Source organism: the organism of the source record quoted next, unplaced genomic scaffold (assembly GCF_019419815.1).
Source record: "Pyrus x bretschneideri cultivar Hongxiangsu unplaced genomic scaffold, Pyrus_bretschneideri_v1 Contig26, whole genome shotgun sequence".
NCBI lineage: Eukaryota > Viridiplantae > Streptophyta > Magnoliopsida > Rosales > Rosaceae > Pyrus > Pyrus x bretschneideri.
This window is the reverse complement of record NW_025999568.1, coordinates 5,524,423-5,551,157: the sequence shown is the minus strand read 5'-3', so window position 1 is coordinate 5,551,157 and position 26,735 is coordinate 5,524,423. Positions and strand designations below refer to the sequence as shown.

The following is a 26,735-nucleotide window of genomic DNA, read 5'->3' as shown; positions in this document are numbered from 1 at the left end:
TTGATTCTCGCCAAAAACAAATTTGAACCACATTATTGCTAGCTCATTGTGAGGCTTAGTCTACGTTCTCACCCCCTTAATGTAGATAATACCGTTTCTTCCTCAAAAAATAAAAAATAAAAAATAAAAAGAAGCTAAGTAGAGGTTTATTTAAGCCAATTATGTCTCTGCCCGAGTAAATGTGGGACCAGTTGAAAGCACAAGAGTTTAATCAGCGTTTTGGACCTACCGCAAGGTTGTGCATTTTTTATGAGCGAATGTGGTGCAGCCACTTTGGTCTGCAGCCGACAGGGGACAAGTGAAATACAAGGCATTGCGACTTGCGAGTAGCTACTGGCGTTGGCGTTTTCATTTCCTTGTAAATGGGGCCTGGTATTTACCCTTGATTCTTCAGTTAATTCATAAATAAAGCTCCCTCGTACTGTCGAGGTTCACTAAAAAAAACTATTCCAAGCCTCAAGGATCGAGTAATTTGCAAGTTTGGTATCAAATTCGAAACATGAGTTAGCTAGCAATTCCAGTTCCATACCAAAATTGTAAGGAGAAACAAACACAAAGGAGTGAATGACTCATGGGTGAAAAATGAGAATCTCGAAACGTTTTGGCCACAAATTCCTCTTTCATAAGAAAAACATCCGGAGCGGATGAAAATTATGATTCCCTCTAACAATCCTCAACAACACAACTCACCTCGGTCAGTTACATTAAGGTAGTTTCACCCAATTCGCACTCAAGACACCAAAAGCAGCACTTCAGACGGCCAAAAACATCTGCTGACACTAAGTTGGCTTCTGCGTGTTATGCCCAGCACGGATTACTTCATCAACCAACAACAACTGAGATGAAATTACCGGCCTGCATAAAATAACGAACATCAATGAGTTATATAAACTGAAACATTCAGGAACTTTCAAACAAGTATACTGAAAGAGCAATTATCAATTTCACATCTTGCTCGTATCAAGGCCAGAATTCTCAGCAAGTGTCTTAGGAGAAGAGCGTCAGCAAAAGCTTTCAAAACCAAGTTGAGTATGTCAATATGAGAAAGATAAGTCTTAGAAAGAGGCGGTCAAAAGTGTTTCCAACAAAGAAATTTGGGAAATACATTCAGTTACCCCTTGAATAGTTTAACTTCGTTTACTAAATAATGTCTGGCTGCAACCCCAATAGCTCCAGCACTCCATCAACATATACAACTCACAATCTGATATATACACACACCAGAAGCCAAAAACTTATGCCATATACAACATGGAGAAGACCGCACATTTCAAAACAACAAAAGGAAGAATAAATTTTTTTAGGGTAAATCTCTAATTCAAACTTACTAAGGCAACATCTACATCTTCAACTGTATTTTTAACTGCCCTCAGACCATCACGAACAGCATTGGCACTTGAATGAGGCTGTATTCAAGTGTAGCAGAATGTATCTTAACACCAGGTAGGATGGTTTTTTCTGATGTGTCTATAACAGCATATTTCTATCTCATGAGCGACTCATGCATATACTTCTGTGCATATGGAATTAACACAATCAAATCTGTGTATAGCCATTTAAAATCACATTTTACAGTAGAGCTTTCAGTGGATAAGTAGTTCTAATGATCCTTTTAGTCATCAAATTAAGAAAAAGACTAACAGAGTTTCGTCTTCCAATTTGTTCACTACAATACACCTCATTCCTCGAATGCAAAGACCAGTTGCACTAGGAAGTCTGGCCACGTCTACATCACGCCAGCCCACTGGCTTCCGGAAACTAAATTTTAAGTTGATCATAGCAGAAACAAAATTAAAAAATTTGTTATTATACATAAACTAATAATAGTGTCAGAATGGATACAGACCCATCAATTGTATGAAGAATGTCCCTCAGAGAACAAGAACACTTCAATACATGATATTTGGTGAAGTCATCCATATGGACATGAAACATATTTCTTCATATAGCCATTGATATAAAGAAATGCCTATTGTAATGTCAAAGTAGAGAATGATTTCACATTTTGTGGCAGCAGGACTTACAGTTAGTCTTCAATCATCAAAGAAGAAACCACATCGCAGCGTCTTCCTACAATTGTTTCACACCGTCCCCTTTTTGCTCAAATCCTAAGCCCTGTTCCGCAAGTCTCAATTTCCCTTCAACGATGCTACGTAATTCAGGTACTTGCTCTTGATATTTGATTACAAGCCTATCCAAGAAGTACTGCTTTGGTTTCCTGACAAGGGTGCCTAAAGAAAATTCTCCCTTCGATATCAAGCCTTTCAACAGGAGAACTCTAATAACTAAGCACCTTGGTATGATATACTTTTCCAAACTATAATTTAGAGCAAGTGAACTTCCAGCCACATCTGCAGGATGCCAACCCATTTTGTTCACAAGAAAATCCATTTTACTCGAAAAATTCTTCACTGTTAATTCCATAAACTGAGGATTCTTTCTAAATGCCAACAAGAAATCATCTTCAGTCCAACCCCAATTCTTATAAAGCTCCATCTTTTGAGCCCATTCTGGTTCATGCACTCGAATAATCACATACAGCACTTTCATAAATGAGGCATACGAAGGGGGGACACCCATACTCGTGGCCTTCTTGACATTTTCCTTAAACTTGTCAGATTCAAGGGATAATAGAAAAGGACGATGCGACATCCAATGAGAGATTGAGGCTTCTGGCACTCCAAGTGCTCTCAGAACTGAAATGTTGGGAGCAATGTTTCTCATTTTGGCCAGCCGTACCCACTGAATGTTTGCAAACATACGAGAAAGCTTGTTGTCATCGAGAACAAGTAAACTTTTTATGATATGATAACAAGGCATGAGACTTCCCTCTATGCTTCGTTCTAAAACAACCGGGCTCATACAAACCATGTGAGCAAGGCCGGTACCTGAAATGCCAATAGAAGCGAAAAACTCAAGCTTTGGGACAAGGTTCTTCTCAGCATTGGCTAAGAGCAACTTTGGACGTTTCTTAACAAGTTCTGAGATGTGGGTTTTACTGAATCCATGGCGTTTGAGAAGATTAAGAACCGAATCTGGTCTTTCTCGGGTATCAAATTGTACCTTCTTGGACACAGAAACAGCGAGTTTTTGGGACAACCCACATGAGTTCATAAGGTAAGACTCTGTAAAAGAGCCACGTTTTTCTCCTAGTATATCTTTTTCAGAAACTAATGATGATTTCGATGAATATGACCTGAGAAAAATAGCTTCTTTTGGGAAAACTTTCAAATGGGTCGCTGAATCACCAACAATTCCGAGCATTAATTGCAATCTTTTACAACAAGAATTGAGCATAATTGGATGAATGCAATACAATCAGGCACAAATGCACTACTTGTAGTGAACGAGCAGGAACTCACCAAATAGACATTGGTTTCTCTTCTTGGTTTCGAGCCGCCAGCAATTTCATTAACTGCTTTACTTCCTACGCCAATTCCGGATTTAGGTTTTTGCTCCGCCGCTCCTCAAAGCCAGAACTGGCTGAAGGAAACATGTGCTCTCATTTTCAATTTTATTTTGTTTTGGACGCTATTATGAAACCGACAACTATTTATAGGGTAATGCTTTTTTTTAATGAAGGGAAACAAAAGTTGAATTTATTTGACGAAAATCGATCTTAAAACTCTCACATATAAATGAAAGACAAATATAACTAGACTGTAATATTAAATGATTAATATCTATACATTAAAATTTAAAAATTTACGTGTAAATTAAGTGTAACTTTCTATTTTTAATTTGTTATTATTAACAGAAGGAGATGATTCAAAATTATTAAACTAAGTTAGGAAATAAAAGAGTTTTGAATCTGAGATGTATGAGTAGAAACTCAGCATTCTATTATTAAGGTTCGAACACATGCATAAAGTTGATATTTGAGTATACAACAGGTAATGATATGTTTGAGTTCTCTTATGACCTAAAAAGAGTTTGAGGTTTTTTTTTTTTTCACTCCTATGACTTGCTCGATTTAGTTTTTAGTACAAACCTTACATTAGAGAAATGAAACAAATTTATTAATCTGAGAGGCTATTCCAAATTTGGATTAGCAAACTTAGTTTGAATATCTAAAAATTATTAATTTGAGAGGCTATTCCAAAATGCCCTAATGAATTTGTAATTGGATCTCTTTTAATTGATTCTTTTATCCCATTGTAATATTTTAGATCGTTGAATGGACTCATTTGAAAACATTTGTCTGATGACAAAATTATCAAAGATTGGGATTCTTTACTTCTATTCAACAACTTACGAAAAGTTCCTTGATTTTGTTATGGCTAAATGGTTGTTGAAACCTTGCCAGCCGATTGGAGAAGGAAATACATGATATCTCATATATTTTTGCGAGAGATGCCCTAGGAATGACACGATCATTGCGTCTCTAACCAAGTTTTTCTGCAACCTTCACTTCACTGGGGAATGAAGAGGGAAACCATGGTATGTTACATTGTTGAATCAAGGTATGGAACCATACCGCGTGAGGGACGCCTCACAAACTGAGACTTGAGGGATGAAGTAGAAGAAATTCTGGAACCATTGCATTCAGACTTCAATTAAAAGAAATGTGATAAAAACCAAGTTGCTCTTGGAATTCCAGCCACGTCTACCGGACGCCAGCCCATCGTCGTTCGCCGGAAAACACAATTCAAGTTTGGTAGAAACAAACTAATCAGTGTCAGTTAGGATATAGACCCAGCAATTATAACTTATAAGAAGAAACTAGCATAAGGAGTGCCAATTGTGCAGTGCGGATATAGAACCAACGTCGGAACAAGTAAAATAAATGCCTACTGCCTATTGGAAGAAACTAGCATAAGGATTTCCATTCTATTCATCACTGTTTGTTTTGTTATTGTGTAATTGGGTTACTCTTAATCTAGACGACAAATTTGGTTTTGCAATGATCTGTGGATTCTTGGCATTTTTTTTTATATTGATTCAATCATGCTTGTTAGTACACATGCAAAATTTCGATTTGGTTTCTTTGGTTTTTGGTACGGCATCCCGAACTGAACCAGCCTAGTCAAAACTATTTCATAAAAATTTACCAAACACCACTTTTTTTTGCTGTAAAGCATTTTTACAACTATAGTTTACCAAGCACTTCTTTATTTTCACACAACATAAGCAGTTTCTTTTCAAAGCACGTCAATACCAAACTAAACCCTAAATATTGACCCACATAGCTCCGAAAAAAGTATGTAACAAGAACGAATCAACCTCAACTCATAGGTCTCAACACTCGGTTCTTTTAAATATTTATAACCCGAACAAGGAGGATTACAATATCATAATAGGCATCAACAAATCAAAACATTGGTGTACTTACAGTTTTACAGTGTCTATCTGCATTGAGTCGCATTGTAATGTTCGATGAAAAGCACAAACATGCATGATAACATCAAATTAACAAAGGTATCTAGAAGGTGAAACCAGGGCGACCCAACTCGAACTGTATTGACAAAAGGGCTTTTTACCTGGGTAGGGTTTCCGGGGCATCCAACTTCCACTTCTGTATCGCGTCTTTATTGCAAACTGCTTTAGAGAGACAGCCCCCAAACTGTTGCAGCTTTCCTCAAACATAATACACTTTTAAAACAAATTCCACCCCAAGCGCATGACAAATGTATACGGTTTTTCAAATTTACAGTGGACCAGAAATTGAGAGAGGCTGCTGCTAATACTGTACTCTCTCATCATTATTAAAATGCAGGCTCTCAATACCCTTGAGAGTGGATTCTAAGTTCTTTGCGTTTGAAATGTTTCTTCCTGAAGATGTACGGTTGTTCTCTGAAGGCACAATCGGTGAACTTCTTTGGCCACTAGAAATTTTACCTAGTGTTCCGGGGCTTAATTCTGTGGTTTGAGGGCGAGAGGGATCAGCTTCACTGCCAACAAGCACAGCATCCCGACTGCTAGACACTGCAGCCCTCCTCGACGATCCACTTGACCGCATGAAATTAGAACTTGATAACTGCATGACCCAAGTAAAATGAAGGGAATAAATTAATCCAACAATGTACAAACCCAAATAACAATGAATAAAACGATATCTGTAGAACTGAGAGAATCTTGTCAAACTAGATAATCGAAATTAACCAAACGGGATGAAAGTTTAATGAATCAAGATTTAAACAGAAACGCATTACCATTGCATCTTTAGAAAGAGATCGATCATTTGCAGCAGGACTTTTTTGTCTAGAGATGTTTCCAGAATTTAGAATCGGTCCAGAGTTTCTCCTACGAGAAGGATCTAACAATGACCAACCGGTTGGTCTACCTTCCTCACCACCTGCAAAAAGTTAAGAACAAAAGGTGAACAAACAAATACTAGAATAAAATATAACAAGAAACACTTCAAGGAGATCGGGAGAACACTTATAACAGCCATATAACATAACCCAAATGATGCAGCAAAACAAGTATGTCACTGCACTTTCAAGGTACTAAACTAGGTAAACAGGGAGACATGAAACAGAGTTTTGGCATCCAGATGAATTGCTGCTATGCAGAAAATGAAACGAATGGCATAATTACCAGATTGTCTTTCGGCATTTGCCACAGTCGGAGGCAAGCCAGAGCTCTGACCAGCATTAGGACCCTATTCAATATAAAGTAATGTCAGATAAATGCATGCACTAAAATGCACTGAAAATGTACCGTTACAGCACTTACATGAGACTGAGTAGGAGGTGTGGCAATCTGTGACTGCTGATATTTCAAGATAGTCCAATCAAAGACGTAATCAAACTGAAAACCTGAAGAAAGAAGACAACCATGTCAGTAGGCATGGTTAACAACCTAACATCAATAGAGTTGCTGCAACCTATCAAATAACAATTTCAAACCTTCTCGAATAAAAAGATCACGAAAGAGTCTCTTCAGATAAGCATAATCTGGTTTATCATCAAACCTCAGAGACCTACAGTAATGGAAGTATGACGCAAACTCTGTGGGATACCCACGGCATAATGCCTACGAAAGAATTAAGAGCAAAACCAGTGAATATTCCCTAATGAATAAAATTCTATACCATCTTATGTCTTTATAAAAAAAAAAAATATACTAACAAAGAATTGTAATCATTATATTTCAGCTTACCTCGATAGAAGTTGACACTTTTTTTTCACTGATCTTCTCATACTTTTGCTTTTTCGTTCCTGCTTTCAGTCCCTGCCAAGGAAGACTTAAGAAGGAGAACAAATGGTCATAAAACAATAGAACATGCAAATACACACACACACACACATATGACAATGGCAGGCACAATAATTACCTTCCTCGTAGAAAGTACATGAGCACATATCCAAGTGATTCTAAATCATCCCTGCGGCTTTGTTCTATGCAGCATAAAATTAACATGATCAGACTAACATAGCAGAAGAAGGGAAAAAGTTACGGGAGAGAGAGAGAGAGCTTACCAATGCCAAGGTGGGTATTCATGCTTGCATATCTTGCAGTACCAGTCAAATTCTTATTTTCTCTGTAGTTAAACAATTACCAAATCAATTTTAGTTTACCACTTCATATATGTTATCTATTACAAGCATACTTTATTTTTCACAGAAACACCTAACATAAAAAGGCTAAGAAAGATATGAATTGTCATAACAGTATTGAACTGGGGCAGTTCTCAAAATGAAAAGACGAATTGATCACAATATACAGAATAAATTGCATGCAAGCAATATCCTGTGATTTTCTTCCCAAATCATTTATTTGTGGTCTAGATACTGACCAACTCCATCCCTCCTTCCCTTTGGATTGTTAAAACAGACACCAGAAACCAAAAGAAAGTAATATTATAAGTCCCCTAAAATATAATTAGTCAAAGACTACCATTATTTAAAATGCTTAACTAAACTTCGGTACTCTAGACCAGAGTAACTAGACGAAATTAAATGACATTTAAACAGAGTCCCTACACCTAGTTTATTCTATCTAATGGTGCTATCCATACATCCCTTATCAGTATATGGACAGCTATCTCTCGAAGCACAAGTTTAGGTTCGGCCTCAATGGGAAAATAAAACGGAGCACCTAACAATGTATCTTCAGACCAAGAACTCTTCAAAATGATAATCCACTGATGTTACAGCGGACATCTATTGCAACAAGAGTTAAAAACAGACACAACAAAGAGCAACCACTTAGAGAATAGGGTAGAAATCTTGATACACATTTTACTTTTAAAAATAGGAACAAGAAGAACAGAACTAACAGCATTTCATATTTGAGGTCAGCTATGTAACTAAGTAATATAAACAAAGAATCAATTATTAAATAATCCAAACAAACCAACCTATAAGGAATATGCTGATGAGTCGAAGTGTCTCTATACTTCTTAGCGAGACCAAAGTCAATGACGTAAATCTACATGAAAGAAGAGATTTTTAATGCATTTATATATATAAAAAAAAACACATAATCAAAACCAAAGTTTCAGAGTGAGTCACAGAATAAGGAAAAAAAACAAATTTAAACAGAAAGTTCCAAAAACCTGATTTGCTCGTCGACCCAAGCCCATTAGGAAATTGTCTGGTTTGATATCACGATGTAGAAATGACTTGGAATGAACAAACTCCACTCGATTGATCTGACACAGGTTCCAAGACTCAGATGAACAAACTGCAAGGAAGATTAGACTCTAGAAGAAAATGAATCTGTGAAAAGAATCCTACCATTTGATCTGCAAGCATGAGAACAGTCTTAAGAGACAATTTCCTACTGCAAAAGTTGAACAAATCTTCAAGACTAGGTCCCAGTAAATCCATCACAAGAACATTGTAGTCTCCTTCAGTGCCAAACCATCTCACATTTGGAACTCCAGCTGCGAAAATTGTATATAGTAGCCAGTTCAGAAAGATACATGCCAGACCTTGCAAAATATTGAAAAGCAACACTAATAGTGGTAAAGGCCATTACTTCCTCCCTGTAGTATTTTATACAGCTTTGATTCATACAACAATTGCGGATGCTTTGTTTTGACATTTTCCTGAGAAAAAGAAGTACAATGAAATTTAAGCAAATTAAACGTATAAATTGGCAAATTCATCCAAATATGCACACACACACACAAAACGATGATCATAACCAGATTTCTAACAGGTATCCTCACAACACAGTTCAAGGAATCAAACGGCAGCAGTCTAAGCATCAATGAGAAACACCACATTCACAAAGACTTGCTAAAGAAAAGAAATAAATTCAAACATAACTATTGTCATGCATAGAAGACACTGAAAGCATTCGAAAGTCAGGTTCACTAGGGCCACATCACTGTAGACTAGCAACGACCCAGAATTGTCAATGGTTACAGTGTAGACACTCCAAGATCTACCAAGCGAACAGGAATTGACGCCAAAGTATCAAACAAACTACTCCACTTGCGTCACCCAACACAGTGAACCAACATGCCCAAACAACACTCAACCATATAAATCACATTCTGCTTTTTCAAATTTTCATTTTCCAGTATCACCCAATTTCAACCACCCACAACATGGGAGATGGATTACTTCAAATGCAAAGAACATAAAGGATACTAGGTTCAGTGTCAACCTCGAACGTCATGACTCATGCCTCAATTGAAATCCCCTCCTCACATTTACTAAAGCGATACACAGTTGAAGAGCCCCCAAAGTCTCAATTACGCATTACAACCGACCCAAATTTCCATTTCTACAGCACTCATCCTAACATAGCCTATTTCTACACGGCATGATCATCAGCTAGCAATAATATAAATGCATAATTGATCATAGTTTGGAGGTCAATTCGGCAAAAAGATTATTAATACAGCATAAATATCCAAGAAGAACTAATAATTTCTTAATGCTGCATGAAAACACTTAATTCCAAGAAAATGTGTGAATTAAAACCGAACTTACGAGCTTAATCGCAACCTCCTCATTTGTCTGAATATTAGTACCTGAAAATAAAAACCCAAACAAAAAATATTAATAAATAAATAAAATTGAAAGAATTAAAAATCAGAAAAGACCAAGAAGGTGAAGAAAATAACCTAGGTAGATCTCTCCGAACGATCCGCTACCGATCTTCCGGCCAAGTCGAAACCTTCCGCCGACCCGCGGCTCCATTGCCATCCCCAAAACGCAAAACGATCACAGAGAAACCCTAGCCCTAAATCAAAACCCTAAAAAATCCCTAAAAAGAAAGGAGGATTTGGGGGTCGGACGAGGCCTTGACCAAGCCTTAGTCCTTGGAGAGGAGTTAGATAGATAAAAACAGCTGCTTGAAGGAAAGTTAAGAAGTGGGTGGGGGCAGGGATGCGTAGGGGTACAAGTGGAAAATCGGATGACTTTATCTCTCTACAAAGAAGACGACCATGAGAGAATACGTTATAACATTTTAAACTCTTCCATCCAACCGAAAAATATTTGGCTGTTCAAAAAATGAATAGAACTTCCTACACAGAATTGTTTGTTGCTAATTTATAAGATTTTATAGTTATTTTTAAAATCGTTTATATTATAAATCACTTTACAAAGATTTAATCTGTAGAAAATCAATTAAAATCAAGATCGTTCAACCATCAAATTGTATAAAAACAAACTAATAGAATTGGTAAAAGTATTACGAACCGTCTATGTAATTGCTATAATAAATTAACTAAATGGCCTTAGTTTTAATTCACTTTTTGCAAAGATTATATTTACATAGTGGTTCATAATATGAACTGTTATGATCATAAACGCAAAACTTTGTGATCCGAATACGAAGAGTTTTGAGTAGGAATTCCTACTCATCATTGAGTAACCAAGCATTGTTTCATCCAATCAAAGCGGTATTTTTTTCCTACAGCCTTGATATGACGTGCTTCCCTTCTTTTCTTTTTCAGGCAATTAACTACTAGACAATGTCGTCTCTGTTGCTTTGAGAAACTAATAGCCACTTTGCATGAAGGAATATACACTTAGAATAGGCATAGGTTTGACAATTTCTTAAACGAGATGTTAATTCGACACGAAATGAGACAAAATATAACATATTTTTCGTTAACATGTTAACAAGTTGGGTCATTATTAGGTCACCCATTAAAAACTAACTAACGGATATGGTCACTTCCGTAAAGATAACACCCAAAGGATCAAAGTGAAGGAAGATGCCAGTCATTGAATGTCCGCACTGATGGGTCTAAGTCTCCAAAGAACACCACAATGTCCCTGAATCGCATTGATAACAAGTTTGAATCACCCTCTATATAAATCTGAAGGAGGCCCCTTTGTTTTGCACAATTGAAGAGCTTCTCTCAAAGCCATAGCTTCCGTCACATGGATAGTAACTTCACCAAGGTTCAAAGCATCAACAATGATAGGCTGGCCCGTATAGTCTCTTATCACAAAACATGATGCCACATTATTCTGAACCACGGATTCATCAAAGTAATCTTCACAAAAGGGCTCGGGTGGTACCATTATATCACCTCATTAGGTTTGACTGTCTTCTTTCTTGACATCCTTAGCATTAATGATACGCAGAAGAAATCCACACCTACAGTAGCAGATAGCCAAAGAACGAGCAGGGCTAGGCTTCACAATTCAGAGAATTAACCAGTTTCGGTCATTCCAAATTTACCAACAGATTAAAAAAGCTTTGATAAAAGGAGAGAGTTCAGTAGCTTCAGAGTTTGGCAGTGATTCTCAGTGGCGGAGCTAAGACTTTTCAGTGAAGAGGGTGCAACCTAAAATAATCTTAAAAATTTTAGAGGCGACACGTGGACTTTTGCCCAAGAAAGATAAGATTGCCCTCAATAAATGGGTAGGTTCCTCAAATACTCCCATGCACAACTCACACCCCTGAAGGTCCCAGGAGTTGATTAACATCTTAGAAGATTTCATAAAGCACTTATCACTCAATCTCATACAGGCCCAACCCAAGGAGCCAGCGCCTACCTAGCGCGCAGCGCAGACCCAAGGCCAACTGCCACACGCGTGAGCCCAATGTGTCCACACGCACGGCCTATCCATCTAGCCGGTTTCGCCCATCTCGTGACCCGCTAATGAGGCGATATTATACCATATATTTTACCTTGTTCTTAGTTATAATTTATTGGTTATTTTGGTAGAATTTGATACTTTATTTTATATTTTCAATATGGGACATTCGACTTCCTCTAGAGCAAAAAGTAGCCAAATGGATGAATTTTGGAGTGATTCTAATTGGAGGATGTTCGTGAGTCTTTCAAGATGATTGTATCAAAGTGTCAATTTTTTTTACCAAGCCGTTTAACCGTGACGATGAAATTAAGGCCCAGCGCGCAGCTTTCCAAAATTGAAGTTTTTAGACGTTTTGGGTATTTTGGAGGTCGAGATGGCATATTTTGAGGAAGATTCCTTCTAAAGATTTGTAGGGGACGTCTCAAGTTTTAAAAAGAGACCTTTTGGGATCAATCGGAGTTGATTTGGTTAGTCAAAAGTCTAATGTTATAAGAACTCCAAATTTTAGTTCAAATAAGAAACCTTTTATTTTCTGTTTTATGATTTTATTATGTTTCCTAGTCTTATTCTAAGACCTTTTACGGTTTTATTTTGTAGTAGTATAAATAAGGCTTTTTAGCCATTAGGTAGAAGGAGGAGGGGAGAGAACGCACGCACCACTTGGAGAGCTTTTGGAAGATTCAAGTTTATTTTCAATGTGTTTTCTATCCATGTTTTTAATAAAATTTAGTTTTATGATTCTTCGTAACTAGTTTCGTTTGCTCATCTTAAGGGGTATATAGTTTTTCAAAAGATTTCACAAAACTTAATGAGTCTTGCATGTTCACATTCGATCTGGACGCCACGGACGGGTTGCATGTTAAATATACGTTATATGTTGGAGGTTCCAAGTAGGGCATACTTTAGGAAAACCTAACCTTCAAAATATACATGTGTAATTCATAAGTAATTGGAAAAATTACGTATGATTGTTAAGGTGACGGCGGAACCCTAGTGCTTAAATAGATTTTCAAAACTATTTTCTTTTATTTTCTTTACTTTCCCAATTTATTTAATAGTTTTTAATTAAATTTGTTTTTAATATTTTAGGTTATAAAATCACCTTTTTCTAAACTTTGTTTTCAAATAATTAATTAAAATTTGGTATTTACATAAATCATTCATTCAATCCCTGTAGAGAACGACTTTGCTTGAGCTGTTATACTACGACAACCTTGTACTCTTGCAAGTATTTTGTGTGATTTTAACCTCTTTGCGTAGGTACCTAAAAATCCTATCACCCTCTCTGGTGATCCGACCCAAGGCTACCTCCGGCAATCCAGATTCTGACCATCGGTCCCGCGATTGATCAGGTTATTTTCACTCCACTTTTCTACTAGGATGCTTGCTTTGGGCTTAAGCTTTGTACCTGTAGGGGGCGTTTGTTGCGCCGGACTATCTCGGACTGGATTAGCTTCAAGGACTAAGCTGGACTGGCTTAGACTAGACTAAACTGGACTAACTTAGTGAAGCGTTTGGTGCAGTATTGGACTAAGAAGCTGGATAATAACAAATTCTAATATTATTTTATTTAATATATAAATTATTAATATTTTATTATGATCTTATCTTTTTCTCCATCTTTTCCTACCATTTCCGTCCCACTCTTTTCCTCTTCTCTCATCGTCCCACCCTCTCCCTCTTTTTTTCCTCTCAGACCTCTCAATTCATGTCTCTTTCTCATTCCTGGTCAAACTCCTTATTGATTCCAGTCTCTATTTCTCTGTCCTCCCTCCCTCTCTAGCTATGCGTTGTTCGAACGGAACCTCATGGCTCCAATTTTCCCGACGAGTTGCAGGTTTCCCGATGTGTTTTTTGGCCAACCCTTGTTAAATTGGATGAAGTTAGCACCGCCAAAAAATTTTTCACCATCCCTGGACCGAGATCTTAGCTTTGCATGCTCGAATCTGTCATGGATTTGAAGAAGCCCAAATAGGCCGAGACTTCCAGGCCATTTTCCGGCCACATTCGACCACATTTTGGCCTCGATTTAAGTAAAATCGTAATCTTGTCACTCCCAGCTTCAATTTGGTATATTTTATATGAAAGTTGGTTGTGAAATGGATCTGAAAGAGAGTCGGAAAGTTAATGATTGATCTAGGTGACCGGAGATGACGAGGAGTCTGTCGGGAGTGATTGATAGGATTTTTACCACATGCAAATAGGGTTAAAATCATTGAAAATACTTGCAAGAATACAAAGTAATTATAGTATAATTGCTCATGCAAGGTCATTGTCCACAAAGATTGTTTGAATAATTCATAATTAAATCAACTCTTAATTAACTATTGAAACAGATTCTCATCAAAGATTTGATATTTTTTGAGTTTGAAAATGTTGAATTAACAATTAAAGAACCTAGAAGTTAGAAAATAAAGGCAGCAATAGAAAAATGTTTTTTAATTAAAACAATTTAGGGAAAGACTAGGGTTAAGCCGTCACCGTTACAATCCTATGCAATTCTATCAATTACTTATAAATTTCCACATCCATGCTTTGAAGGTTAGATTTTCTTAACGCATATTTTCCTTGTGATGTTCAAGCGAAAACGTATATCTAAACATGCAATCCGTCTGTGATGTTCAGATTAAATATAAACATGCAAGACTCATTAAACTTCGTGAAAACCCTTTGAAAAACCATGCAACCCTTAAGAGCGTGATGTTCGCCTTAAGTGAACTTACAATTACTAATCACAAGAAGCCCTCCTCAATTTCAGGGTGATGTTCCAACAAAAATTGCATCAAATAACTTGTCTAAATACCCTAATGGTGATCAATCATTAAAATATATAGATAGATTTAATCGCAGTGATTAATAATTCAAAGCAAACATGCATCCATTCATAAGCAAATTAATAAAATTACATATTCATGCTACGGTTCATGGCCTAACCCTAGCAAAAGAATTAGTTACGCATACTCATAATAAAAATCAAAGGAAATATCATTCAAATGAGTCAAAGGAATGAAATCACCTTAAAGTAGAAAATATCCACGAACCCTAGCAATCACTCTTTGTCTCTCCAAAATCATCCAAAAATTACCCCGCTATTTAAGAACGGCCAAGCAATATAATTGCTGAGCCCCCCTACAAACCCTAAAACATAAGTCTCTTATTCCAACTAGGGAAGTAAATAATAAAATAAAATACTTAGAAAACAAAGTCCTAATTAAACTAGGAAAAACTGCAAGGGAACTGTCCAGCCACGTTTTAGCCTCAGAAATCCTCCAAATCCGGCCCATAATGGCTTGTTTTAAAGATCGGGACGTTCTGAACACATCTTCAGAAGGCCATGAACCCATCCGAGGTCATCTTGGACTTCAAAAATGCAATTCAAGCCCAAAACGTCACTATTCCAGCACTGCGCACTGCTCATTTATTTTATCGCCAGAAAATAACCGCTTGGTAGAAAATTCTGATATTTTGATACGATCAAGCCAAGTGACTCACGAACATCCTCCAACTAGAATTACTCCAAAATTCGTCCATTTAATTATGTTTTTCTCCAGAAGAAGTCGAAAGTCCTAAATTAGAAAAACAATTCAAAGTATCAAAATTCTTTCAAAATATTAACCAAAATATACCAAGAATAGGGTTAAATATATACTATAAAATCCGCTCATCAGTGATCGTTGAGCATGACAAGGACGAGAAATAGAGGATAGTCTTAGCTAGTCCCATGGTTATTGGGGGTCTCACTAAGACCTCTTAGTGAAGGGTTTTGTCCATGCTAGTCCCCTTTAGTCTCATTAATGTTAGTCCCAACATGGAACAAACACAGTATTGGACTAATAACTAGTCCAGTCCAGTCCAGTCCGACTTAGTGAGGGCAAACAAACGCCCCCGTAGTCCACTACACTTCCCCCACACATGAAGATGCCTATTATCCGGACTCTTCTAATCCAAATGGCGAGCACCACATACCTCAGCAGGTCACCAATTTAACGAGCACCCTCGCGCAACAGACCACCTTGGTGTACCAGTTCCTTGAGCATATCGAGACGCAGTGCGCCCCCGATGAAGTGTCTCAAAGCAAGACGAGGGCAGAAGAACGTGACTCATTCCAATGACGTTCCAGCAGAGAGCCGATTAGCCTACCACAAACCGTGCGTTTGGGTAGTGTGCACTCTTGTTTGGGCCCTTAGAAAAACGTCTTTTCCCGCATAGATGCGTAGAGAAACGTTCATTCCCGACTTAGCTCACGAGTCAATGTGTATTCGAGGTTAGGTCCACACTCTAACGAGCATTCAGGACATTCCAAGTAAAGTGTCCACATGAGGCTAGGCCTACAAGGAGATCCTCTTACAAGGACAGCACAAGAGTAGTCTAGCTCAAGTTCCACTGGCAGCCTCCACCAAATGCGATGGCGAGCAGCACAGAATAAACCACGTGCACCGCGACCACAACACAAACGAGCAGGGCATGCTGAAGAGCAACATGGACCAACAAGTTAACACTGAAGGCTTCGCTACCCCCACCAGTGCAATCCAGAGAGTAAAAGGCTGTAGCAAAACAGTACGTGGATCAATGCTTATCTACGACGATGCCCTTATAAGATTGGCCAACATGAGCAGGTCACGTTAAATAGATTGAGCATATGGAGCCACCGCGGATCGGCATTCACTTGTTCAAAAGAGATGAAGATCCGGACAGGCACTTGCTGCACTACCAAAATGTCATGACCTCTAGCATCAATGACCTCTCATATGCAAATCTTACCAGACCTCAGGTGAGGCCAGATGGTTCCACAGCCTGCCCACATTCAAAGGATTCAACGACTTCCTTGGTCTTCACTAAGGAATATTCGTCCTACTGCTCGATCAAGAAGAAGTCTGACCACCTCTTCAACATGAAGAATGACCCAAAGGAGTCACTCCGCACATACATCAAGAGGTTCAAGGCGGAGAAGACAAAGATCATCGGATGCGATGACAACATTGGATGCTTAGCTTTCCGAAAAGGACTCCTAGCAGATCACCCACTTTTTGGTGAACTGATCATGGGACAAAACTTAACCCTGGCAGATTCTTATGTTTTGGCAGAAAAGCATTCCCTCTGCCTATGAGATAAGGCCAAGCGTTCCCAGAAACCACTTGAGCAGCCACAACCCAAGACATACACCAAGTTCTCAGTACCAATCAACGAGATCCTTTGCAACCTTAGGGACAAGCCGTGGTTCAAGATGCCACAACTTATGAAGGGAAACACCTTTAAGATGGACCAAACGAAGTACTACACATTCCACAAAGGTCTGGGGCACGCAACAAATGATTACACCACATGGATGAAGTACCTTGAGAAGCTCGAGAAGAAAGGCAAGTACGACCATTATGTAGACAGGCCAACCCAAGGCGAGAAGCAGACGCCGAAGCCGAACCTTGAGCCAAGACGATCAAAATCGACAAAATCTTTACCGAATCTGAGCATTTAGGAGCCACCAATAATTCCAAGAGGAGGAAGATCTAGTAGGCGAGATCAGTCTTTCAGGTTCAAGTTGCAGATGATATACCTGGACCAATCGTCAGCTTTATCGAGCAGGACGCTGAGGGAGTAGATTTTCCCCACGACGACACCTTGGTGATTTCTACTTAACTGGCCCACGCCATCGTTGATAGAATTATGGTAAACAACAACAGCTCAGTCAATATCCTACAACTGTCAATCATCCAGAAAATGGGTCTGGAAAGCAGGATCAAACGTAAGGCAGAGGTCTTGACCGAATTCAATGGACTTACCTCAAATGTCATTCGAACAATCACTCTCAACATAACTAGCCCTCCAATTGTCTCATCGTAGACCTTCATGATTGTCAGCGCCTCATCTTCCCATAATGAGATATTGGGCCGACCTTGGCTAGTGAAAATTGGAATTGTAACATCGATTGAGTATTAGAAAATCCGATTTCGCATCCCAGGAAGAATAGTCGGAGAGATCAAAGGTGACCAGGCCATGTCTTGGCGATGCACTCTATAAGTATTCAAGGAGTTGAAGAAGAAGTTTTTCACCCTAGCAGTAGCAACTGAAGTGTAGAAAGACGATTCTACCTTCGCCAAATAACAATTGCAGCATGCAGGTCAAGAATATGGCGTCAAGGTCAACAATGCCCTGGCAGATGAATCAGGATGGAAACCCGAAAAGAATGTTGAGCACATCATTCTTGACCTCTACCAGCCGGAGAAGACGACTAGGATTGGCTCACGTCTGAGCCCAAAAAAGAAGGGGGAACTCAAAACCATGAGGTTTTCACATGGTTACCCTTTGACATGCCCGATATTGATCCAACGATAGCTTGTTAAAAGCTGCACGTCAACCCCGCTGCCAAACCTGTGATCCAGAAAAAGCGACATTTCGCACTCAAGCGAGTAGCGATTATTGAGGTGAAGATCAACAAGCTACAAAAGGTCGAATTCATTGAGGAAATGGTGCACTCAGCATGGCTGGCCAACATCGTGCTAGTGATGAAAAAAGAAAAGGGCAAATGGAGAGTATGCATGGATTACGCCGACCTCAACAAGGCGTGCCCTAAAGACAACTACTCGATTTCCTGAATCGACCTGTTCGTTGACTCAACATCCGGGAACCAGCTGCTCAACTTCTTGGACACATACTTAAGCTACAATCAAATTACCATGTACGAGCCCAGCAATGAGAAAACTGCATTCATGATCAAGCGAGGCATATACTGCTACAAGGTCATGCCTTTTGGCCTCAAGAACGCAAGAGTAACCTACCAACGACTCATAAACACGATGTTCAAAAGCAAATCGGAGTAACCATGGAAATCTACGTTAACGACATCATGGTGAAAGGAAAGCAATGGTCAGACCACATCGACAACTTAGCAAAGACTTTTGACATCATTTGAGAGTACAAAATGAAGATCAACCCAGCTAAGTGCACTTTTGGCTTCTCCTCAGGCTGATTCTTAGGGTACCTTGTAACCCAGTGAGGAATCGAGCCTCATCCAAGGTAGATCAGAGCGATCCTGGACATGAAATCTCCCACAACTTTGAATGAGATCCAAAGTTTGACTAGATAAGCAGCTGCACTTAATCATTTCCTCTCGCGATCCACCGACCGATGCAAGCCCTTCTTCAAGGCAATTAAGAGGGTGCAGAATGACAGATAGGCGACAAGTGTGAGAAAGCATTTCAAGACTTGAAGCAGTACTGATGTCACCTCTACTACTATCCAAGCTAAAAGTAACGAAAAACTTGTACATCTATCTAGCGGTATCAGAAGTAGCAGTGAGCTCTGCCCTCATACAAGAAGAGCTGAAGCCTAACTGCCTATATTCTATACATCCATAGCTCTTATCAATACAAAAACCAAATACCCGAAGGTTGAAAAACTAATTTTGGCGTTAGTTATTGCAGCTGGGAAGCTTATACCTTACTTTCAAGGGCATCCAGTCATCCTCATAACCTAGTACCCACTGCGATCAGTTTTGCATAGTCTAAACGCTTCTCAACAAGTAATGAAGTAGATGTTAGAACATGGCCAATACGGCTTAGCATACCAACCCCGCACGACAGTAAAGGCCCAAGCATTGGCAGACTTCGTAGCAGAATTCACCCCGAGCCTGAAGATGCAGCAACTCAGCCTAAAAGGCACCCTAGAAGCAGTCGAGCACTCTGTAGCCACACCAGCCTTACCAGCAAGAGATTTCTGGCATTTGCACATCGATGGATCATCCAACTACTAGGGATTAAAAGCAGGCCTAGTTCTCACTACCCTAGACAGCTCGATGCTCGAGTAAGTCAGATCACTCTAAGCTTCAAAACGTCAAACAACGAAGCAGAGTATAAAGCCCTACTAGCAAGTCTCTGATTAGTAAAAAAACCTAGATGTGAAAAAGCTCGTGATCTATTCGAATTCCTAGTTGATCATCAACCAAACCTTAGGGCAATACACGGCAAAGCATCCAAGGATGGCCTGATACCTCGAGAAGGTACGAGAACAACTAGCGACGTCTTAAGCATACATTCACGCGGGTTCCACGAGTAGAAAATGCCCATGCAGACGCACTAGCACACCTAAGCTCTGCCTTAAACCATCAGCTCAAGTGCTTCATCCTAGTTGAGTACTTAGAGAAACCAAGCACAGACGAGGAACCAACAGTAGAGATGGTGCAAATCAACACAACTCCGAGTTGGCAAGATCTTATCACCAACTACATGGTCAACGAAATGCTCCCTATAAACAGACTGGAATCCAGAAGCTCTAAATGAAGGTAGCACGCTACTACCTGTGGAACGACACGCTTGTTTGTAGATTTTTCTCAGGACCACACCTTCGTTGCCTATCACCTCCCGACGACCTGAAGATTCTTAGCTCAATCCACAAAGACTTCTGTGGAAACCACTCTAGAAGCCGCTCCTTGGCACAAAAAACTTTTAACGTTGGCTACTACTGGACAACCATGCATTAAGACGCTAAGGAATACGTACAAATGTACGACAGCTGCCAGCGCTTCAAGCTCTTGCCCGTACTACCTGCCAGCAAACTCCACCCACAAACGAGCTCTTGGCCATTCATGCAATGGACGATTGACCTGGTAGGACCAATGTCGCTTGCCATTGGGGGCAGAGGCATGATGATCATAACAACCGACTACTTCACAAAATAGGTCGAAGAACATTATCTACCACTTCGGCATTGTTCACTCCATCATCACAAATAATGGTCCGCAGTTCGTAGGCAAAAACTTGGCGAGGTTCTTTACAAAATATGGCATCAAGCTGCACATCTCCATGCCCCCGGTATCTGTAGGGCAATAGGCAAGCCAAGGTGTCCAACAAGACCATTCTCGACTGCCTCAAGAAGTTTCTCTTAGATAAGAAGGGCAAGTGGCTAAACGAACTCCCCGATGTTTTATGGGCGTAACACACCACCAAGAGACAAACAACCGGCGAAACTTCATTCTTTTTGGCGTATGGCTCCGAGGTGATCATTCCTTATAACATTATGGTGCCAAGCATCAACACTATATTGTCAAATTTCGAGCAGAATGAAAATGAGATGGCCACAAACTTAGACTAAGCAGAGGAAGAGCGCAAAAAGGTTATCACCTGTATGGCGGCCTATCAGCAACAGATCATCTCCAGCTATAACAAGAAGACGAAGATCTGGTAGTTCCAGCCAGAAAACTTAGTCCTCATAAAAGCCTTTATAAGTGCCCGCTAGAAAGGCTCCAAAAAGATGGCTCTCATTTGTAAAAGTCTGTACAAAATCAGCAGAGTAGGCGGAAATGGCAGCTACAGCATCACCACTATGAGCGACGAAGAAATCGAAAAGCAGTAGAATGCCTACAACCTGATAAAGTACTATGTGTGACCTCCCACCATTCCTTAGACCCTATTCAAGACAAATAAAGTTTAAAGACTCAAGCAGCTCGACGAACAAGACCTTGCATGCTAAGAACTATCAGTTGTTATGCTATTACTGCATACAAGCAAAGTTAATACATTTCTTTATTTTCAATAAAGATTGAAAGAATTATTCACAAGCCTCGGTCGAATGCATAAACAAACTGGCCATTCATGTGACAGTAGAAGACACCTCCTACCCTTGCAAACATGGTATGTGTTCTCCCATCATGAGAGGGTAAACTGATCAGGGATATCCATACGTGGATGGGTTTTATGATTGTTTAGTTTCCCCTAAATGCATCGACTACCTATGTCGGACGACTCCCACATTTGGCCACAATAGACTTTTCCCTAAAATGAATTGGTCGACTAAATGATTCAATTTCGTGGGAACCCTGGTCTTTAACCGGAAAAGACGTTGAGTACAGGATCCCTACCCATGAAAGAATTCATGTGACTAGATGGTCCGTCCTCGACTTGCAAGTCTTCATGAACGTAACTCGGCTCTAAAGTGTTACAATACTAGTTAAACGACCTGCAAAATCAAGTTACAATTGTTGCCCAAGAGATCCGTATCGAGTTGCTTGCAGCTTAGAAGATTAAGGGACTAGCAACTCGGAATGATATAGCCTTTAAGGCACAATTTTGCCTACACATTAAACCTAAAATGCCTCCTGAGAGCTAGGGACGACGCCTGAAGTGGTCACGTGGGTCGTCTGTTTCTATAAGTAAGACACCCAGCTAATGACCCAACGGCTGACAGCCCAAGGCAATCTATAAGCCGAAACTTACACCTGATATGATTATGCGAACCTATCTGCTTATTTAAAAGCAAAGCTTCCAGCCGATGGTCTACAGTTAAGTTTTGTAAGAGCTAAAGTTGAAATGTACAACCATAATAGCTACGCAGATTTCCTCTGCTTTCTATGAGAAGCAAATGTCCAGCCATTGGCTTTATAAGTTAAAAATTTCACAACACGCCCCGAGAGGGCCAAGGCTCGTACAGCCGCTAAAGTCGAAAGGTACGATTATAGCAGCTACGCGGATTTCTTCTGCTTTCTACGAGAAGCAAGTGTCCGGCCACCGGCTCTATAAGTTAAAAATTCTGCAACACGCCCCAGGGAGAGCCAAGGCTCGTGTAGCTGCTAAAGTCGAAATGTACGACTATAGCAGCTAAGCGGATTCCTTTGCTTTCTACGAGAAACACATGTCCAGCCGCCGACTCTATAAGTTAAAAGTTTTGCGATACACCTTGGGAGGACTAAGGCTTGTGAAGCCGTTAAAGTTGAGATTCGTAACTATAGCAGCTACGTGATCTTGCTTGCTTCATACGGAGGCAACGAGTTCAACCACCGGCTCTTTATGTTAGAAATCTTGCATTTTTTCCTCTTGCAAGTAAAGCTCCTTAAGCCCTAAAGATGAAACTAAAACCTAAGTGACGACATGGGATCGACTGCTTCATTAAAGCAGCTTACCCAGCCGCCCGTCCTACGGTAAAGTTTTGCAAAAATATATAGCAAAATAGAAGGATAAAGCAAAGCAAGGAAAGCTATTTATTAAATTTTCTAGCAAATTGATAAACCGACTCGAAGGCCAACAAAGTTCAAATAAAGCAGAACGAAAAGGAAAATAAGAAAATTCCTAAGTCTAAGCAAAAAGACTACTCATCGGCAGCCTGCGTAACCACTGGTCCTTCGACTGCCACGCCTTTAGGAGCCACACCGTTCTCAGCAGCCAAAGCTTCCATCAGCTCATCCTCAACCGCTCTTGCCTAGACTACCTTACCTTCAGCTGCTCCACCAAAGGCAGCCTCAAACGAGAAATCAAGCAAATCAACTAGATAGATTGAGAAAGTCTCAAAATCCTTCTCAAAAAACTCATAATCCAACAATCTACCCTGAAAATGGTCTACATAGCCAAGCTTATAGAAATTGGCCTGACAAGAAGCAATCGCCACTTTATGACCAACCTTCTCATTCTTCAGCTGCACATTTTCTTGACCAAGCCCAATGAAAGCATCTTGCAGCTTACCCAGTTCCTTTTTAGGTTCTCGCTAGCAAACAGCGCACCTTACAGATCCACTTCCTTGGACTGAAGCTTATTGGCAACCTTCTTGAGACGAGACACTTCAGCACGCATGGAGATAAGCTTATCATCCTTGGCAAAACACGTAGATCGTAGCTCTGCATTAATACGTTCAAGGTCCTTAACCACCGGTGCAACGCGACTGACTTCCTCATCTGCAGTTTCCAACATCGTATGAGTTGCACTAAGCTTAGCCTTTAAATCGATGACCTTCTGATGAACGGTCTCTAGCCGCACAAAAATGGGGTCAGAGACATCAGACCTCTTCAAAACAGCAAGCTCAGATTTGAGCTTCTCGATCTTTTCAGCAGCTGAATGAAGTTGAGCTGTCAATGCCATTTCGACCTCTCCAGCACACTTGATAACATCCTGATCGACGCGCATAGACTCAGCTGCCAGGATCTAGTCTTATGCATTGTAGTAGTTAAGGATGACCTTCTCAAGAAGGCAGGACGTTTTGCAAAAGAGTCTGAGTGGATGACAACTTTCCCAAGTTATCAACGAACTTGGCGCATGCATCGACATCCTCAAGCAAGTCAACCTTTAACAGTGCATAAACCTCGAGAAACTCCCCAACTTCAAACTCAGTGAACCTCTCATAATTGCCCCTGTAAGTAGACTTCCCTTTCTCAACAAATGAATCAGTCGCAACAAAAAAAGGAGCAGGCCCATGTGTCACCTTAGTAGCATAATCCACCTTCCCGCTATTCATCCCAGTGAGCCTCTTAGAAGCAAAACCGGACTTAGCTCCCAATGTGCGCCTCAACACAAATCTAGACATCGAAGACACCATCGAACTTTTTCGCTGGGCAATTCTCTCAACAATAGTAGTGGCTACTTTCAGAGCAGCAAGTTTCATAGGCTCAGACTTGACAGTCTTCTTCGTCCCCCTGGGAGAAGTCAAATCGATGACAAGCTTCTCAGTAACAGACGAGCCCCTGCGAGTAGCTGAAGAAGTCATTGGCTTCTTCTCGGCTGAAGGCTCATAAGCAAATGAAGAAGATCTCTTCTTTCCACCCTCATTGGCAGCATGTTCTACAGCAGCGATCGGGTGAGCAAGCACCTCGTCCTTTATCTGTTTTGTCTCTTCATTCGAAGACAGCCCACATTTCTGCCAATGAAGAGGACTGAGCAGCCAGTGCCACTCATGGTACTCAACAGGAATACCCAATGCGATGTGCATTTTCTTCATATCCACCAAAGTTCTTGCAATTGAGCCGAATTCTGAATCTACACAAAGTAAGAATGACCATCAGTAAATTGAAGTCATAGAGCAACTCAACAAAAATTCAAGCAAGCTAGGAATGAAGCACTTCACTTATCACTAATAAAGATAGTCGGAACACACAGCTAAAGAGATGAGTCAAACTCCCACACTCTACTTACCTTTAAGGTATCTCTCGTCTACTCATGATCACATTTGCGGAAAGCATCAAGCAGCCTATGACGAGACCTCAGCTGCCCTATGTTTTCCTTGTGGCCGATTTCAAAGAACTACCATAACTCATTTATGGTTAAGCCAAGATCAAAGAACTTGTTCAAGTTTGAGAACTCCACCATCATACGAACTGCATCCGAGGAGCACTGAGTAGACGCGCATTTCATGGAGCAGATCACCTCCCTAGAAAAAACACAGCATGGGAAAAGTAAATCCCAACACAAAGTAATATAAATGGAATTTGAAAGCCCTCTTCTTAGCAGTGGCACCCTCGTTGCATGATTTATGGCCTCTATCATACTTCTCCCACTTGACACGAACCCCTGATGGAATCGCATGTCTATACGTCTTAAGAAAATCCTGAAACAACTCATCGGAATTGATTTTGAAGGATGCACAGAAAAGAAACAAAAATAAATATAAAGAAGGGGACCACAGAGGCCAACGCCCCCACGCCAGGCTCCACGACCCAGCTTACCCACACAGTCAAGCTACAAAAAATCATAGCCTTCTCTCTTTACTACACGTGGCCCAAGCCGCTCTAGCCCAATGCTGAATGAGGCATGGGCCTCCCTCCTCATTTTCTCTCTCGTGCACAAACCTAGCAAGGCCTAGGTTTCTCGGCCCAGACCGCAAAGACTATAAAGCTGGCCCACGCCAATCTCTCCCACTTTCTCTCCTCTCGCCTGCATGAGCCTGTGCACAGCAGCCATGGAGGCTCAACCCGAGCTGGCCTCCCCGCACCCTAGCGTGCCTGCTACCTCAACTCAAGTCAAGTCGAGAACCCGGCACACGCTAGTCGACCCCCGTGCAGCGTCATCAACAGCCTCGTGGCACCCTTACCACGTGTTTCACCTGTCATCGGCCCTTGCTGAGCCAATTCTCAGGTCCCAAGACTTCCAAAAAATCAAGAAGAAGAAAATTCGAATTTTTCTTACCATGGTGCAACACGAAGAAGAAGAACAACGAGATATAACTATTTACAAGGGCAAAAGAAGAAGAAAGCTAGGGGAAGGGGAACAAATTTCCTCTGGCTTCTCTCTTCCTTGTTGGAATGATGGTTGTCCTCCAAATTTATTTAATCCCATGCCTAAGGCAGAATTAAATAGGTATTGAGGGCAATTGGTTTCCTTTTTTAGAAGAAGTGTATCTCCAAATCAAGGAAGGAGATTAAGTTCAAATTGGGAAACAACTCTACAAGTCTATACAGCTTGGGATTTCTACACCTACTACCATTTTCCTATGTGCAACCAACAAGTGTGGGGCCATTTGTGGAGCCTAAAACAATCCTAAAAATTCTAGAGATGACACATGGACTTTTGCCCGAGAAATACAAGATTTCTCTCAATAAATGGCACAGTTCCTCAAATACTCACACGCACAACTCACACCCCTAAATGTCCCATCAGCTGAATACGACTGTCCACAGCTCACTTGCCCTTAGCAAGGAAAAGTCAAAGCATTAAAGATAAGGATTAATTACTCAAATCCTATCTTTAATACATTCCCAATTGAAAATTGACTTCATTCAAGTAACTAATCCCTATTTAATTCAATTAGGGATAATTACTCCATTATCTCAAGATATTATTCCTATTTAATATCTTGAGAATATTTCTCCATAAACCTTGGTCAATAGAATGCTGCCATGTGTAGGGTAAAACCCTAACAATATGGCCGGCCCTCCCTTCCTATATATACCCTTTATTCTACCAAATTTTGGTAAGCTTTTGCTACCCCTAAAAGTCCTAAACACTTTACTCTTCTCAGAGAAACTAACTTAGGCATCAGAGATCCATTGTGTGACAACCTGTCCCGGAATATAGTATCTTTTAT

The 26,735-nt window shown here is 40.1% G+C and overlaps 2 protein-coding genes across 2 annotated transcripts; both read right to left on the bottom strand.

Moving 5' to 3' along the window:
- Positions 1-504: 504 nt before the first annotated feature.
- LOC103961553 lies at positions 505-3,520 on the bottom strand. The gene is made up of 2 exons (XM_018650969.2): positions 2,025-3,520; positions 505-855 (listed from the first exon to the last, which is right to left on the bottom strand). The coding sequence occupies exon 1, from the start codon at positions 3,295-3,297 to the stop codon at positions 2,071-2,073; it is 1,227 nt and encodes a 408-aa protein (XP_018506485.2). The 5' UTR covers positions 3,298-3,520; the 3' UTR covers positions 505-855; positions 2,025-2,070.
- A 1,712-nt stretch (positions 3,521-5,232) lies between these two features.
- Positions 5,233-10,188, bottom strand: LOC103932758 (casein kinase 1-like protein 2). Its single transcript, XM_009342402.2, has 14 exons — positions 10,028-10,188; positions 9,894-9,934; positions 8,929-8,998; positions 8,685-8,833; positions 8,504-8,599; positions 8,306-8,376; positions 7,425-7,486; positions 7,280-7,343; positions 7,105-7,189; positions 6,852-6,978; positions 6,679-6,761; positions 6,541-6,604; positions 6,153-6,295; positions 5,233-5,977 (listed from the first exon to the last, which is right to left on the bottom strand). The coding sequence occupies exons 1-14, from the start codon at positions 10,107-10,109 to the stop codon at positions 5,681-5,683; spliced, it is 1,434 nt and encodes a 477-aa protein (XP_009340677.1). The 5' UTR covers positions 10,110-10,188; the 3' UTR covers positions 5,233-5,680.
- Positions 10,189-26,735: the final 16,547 nt, after the last annotated feature.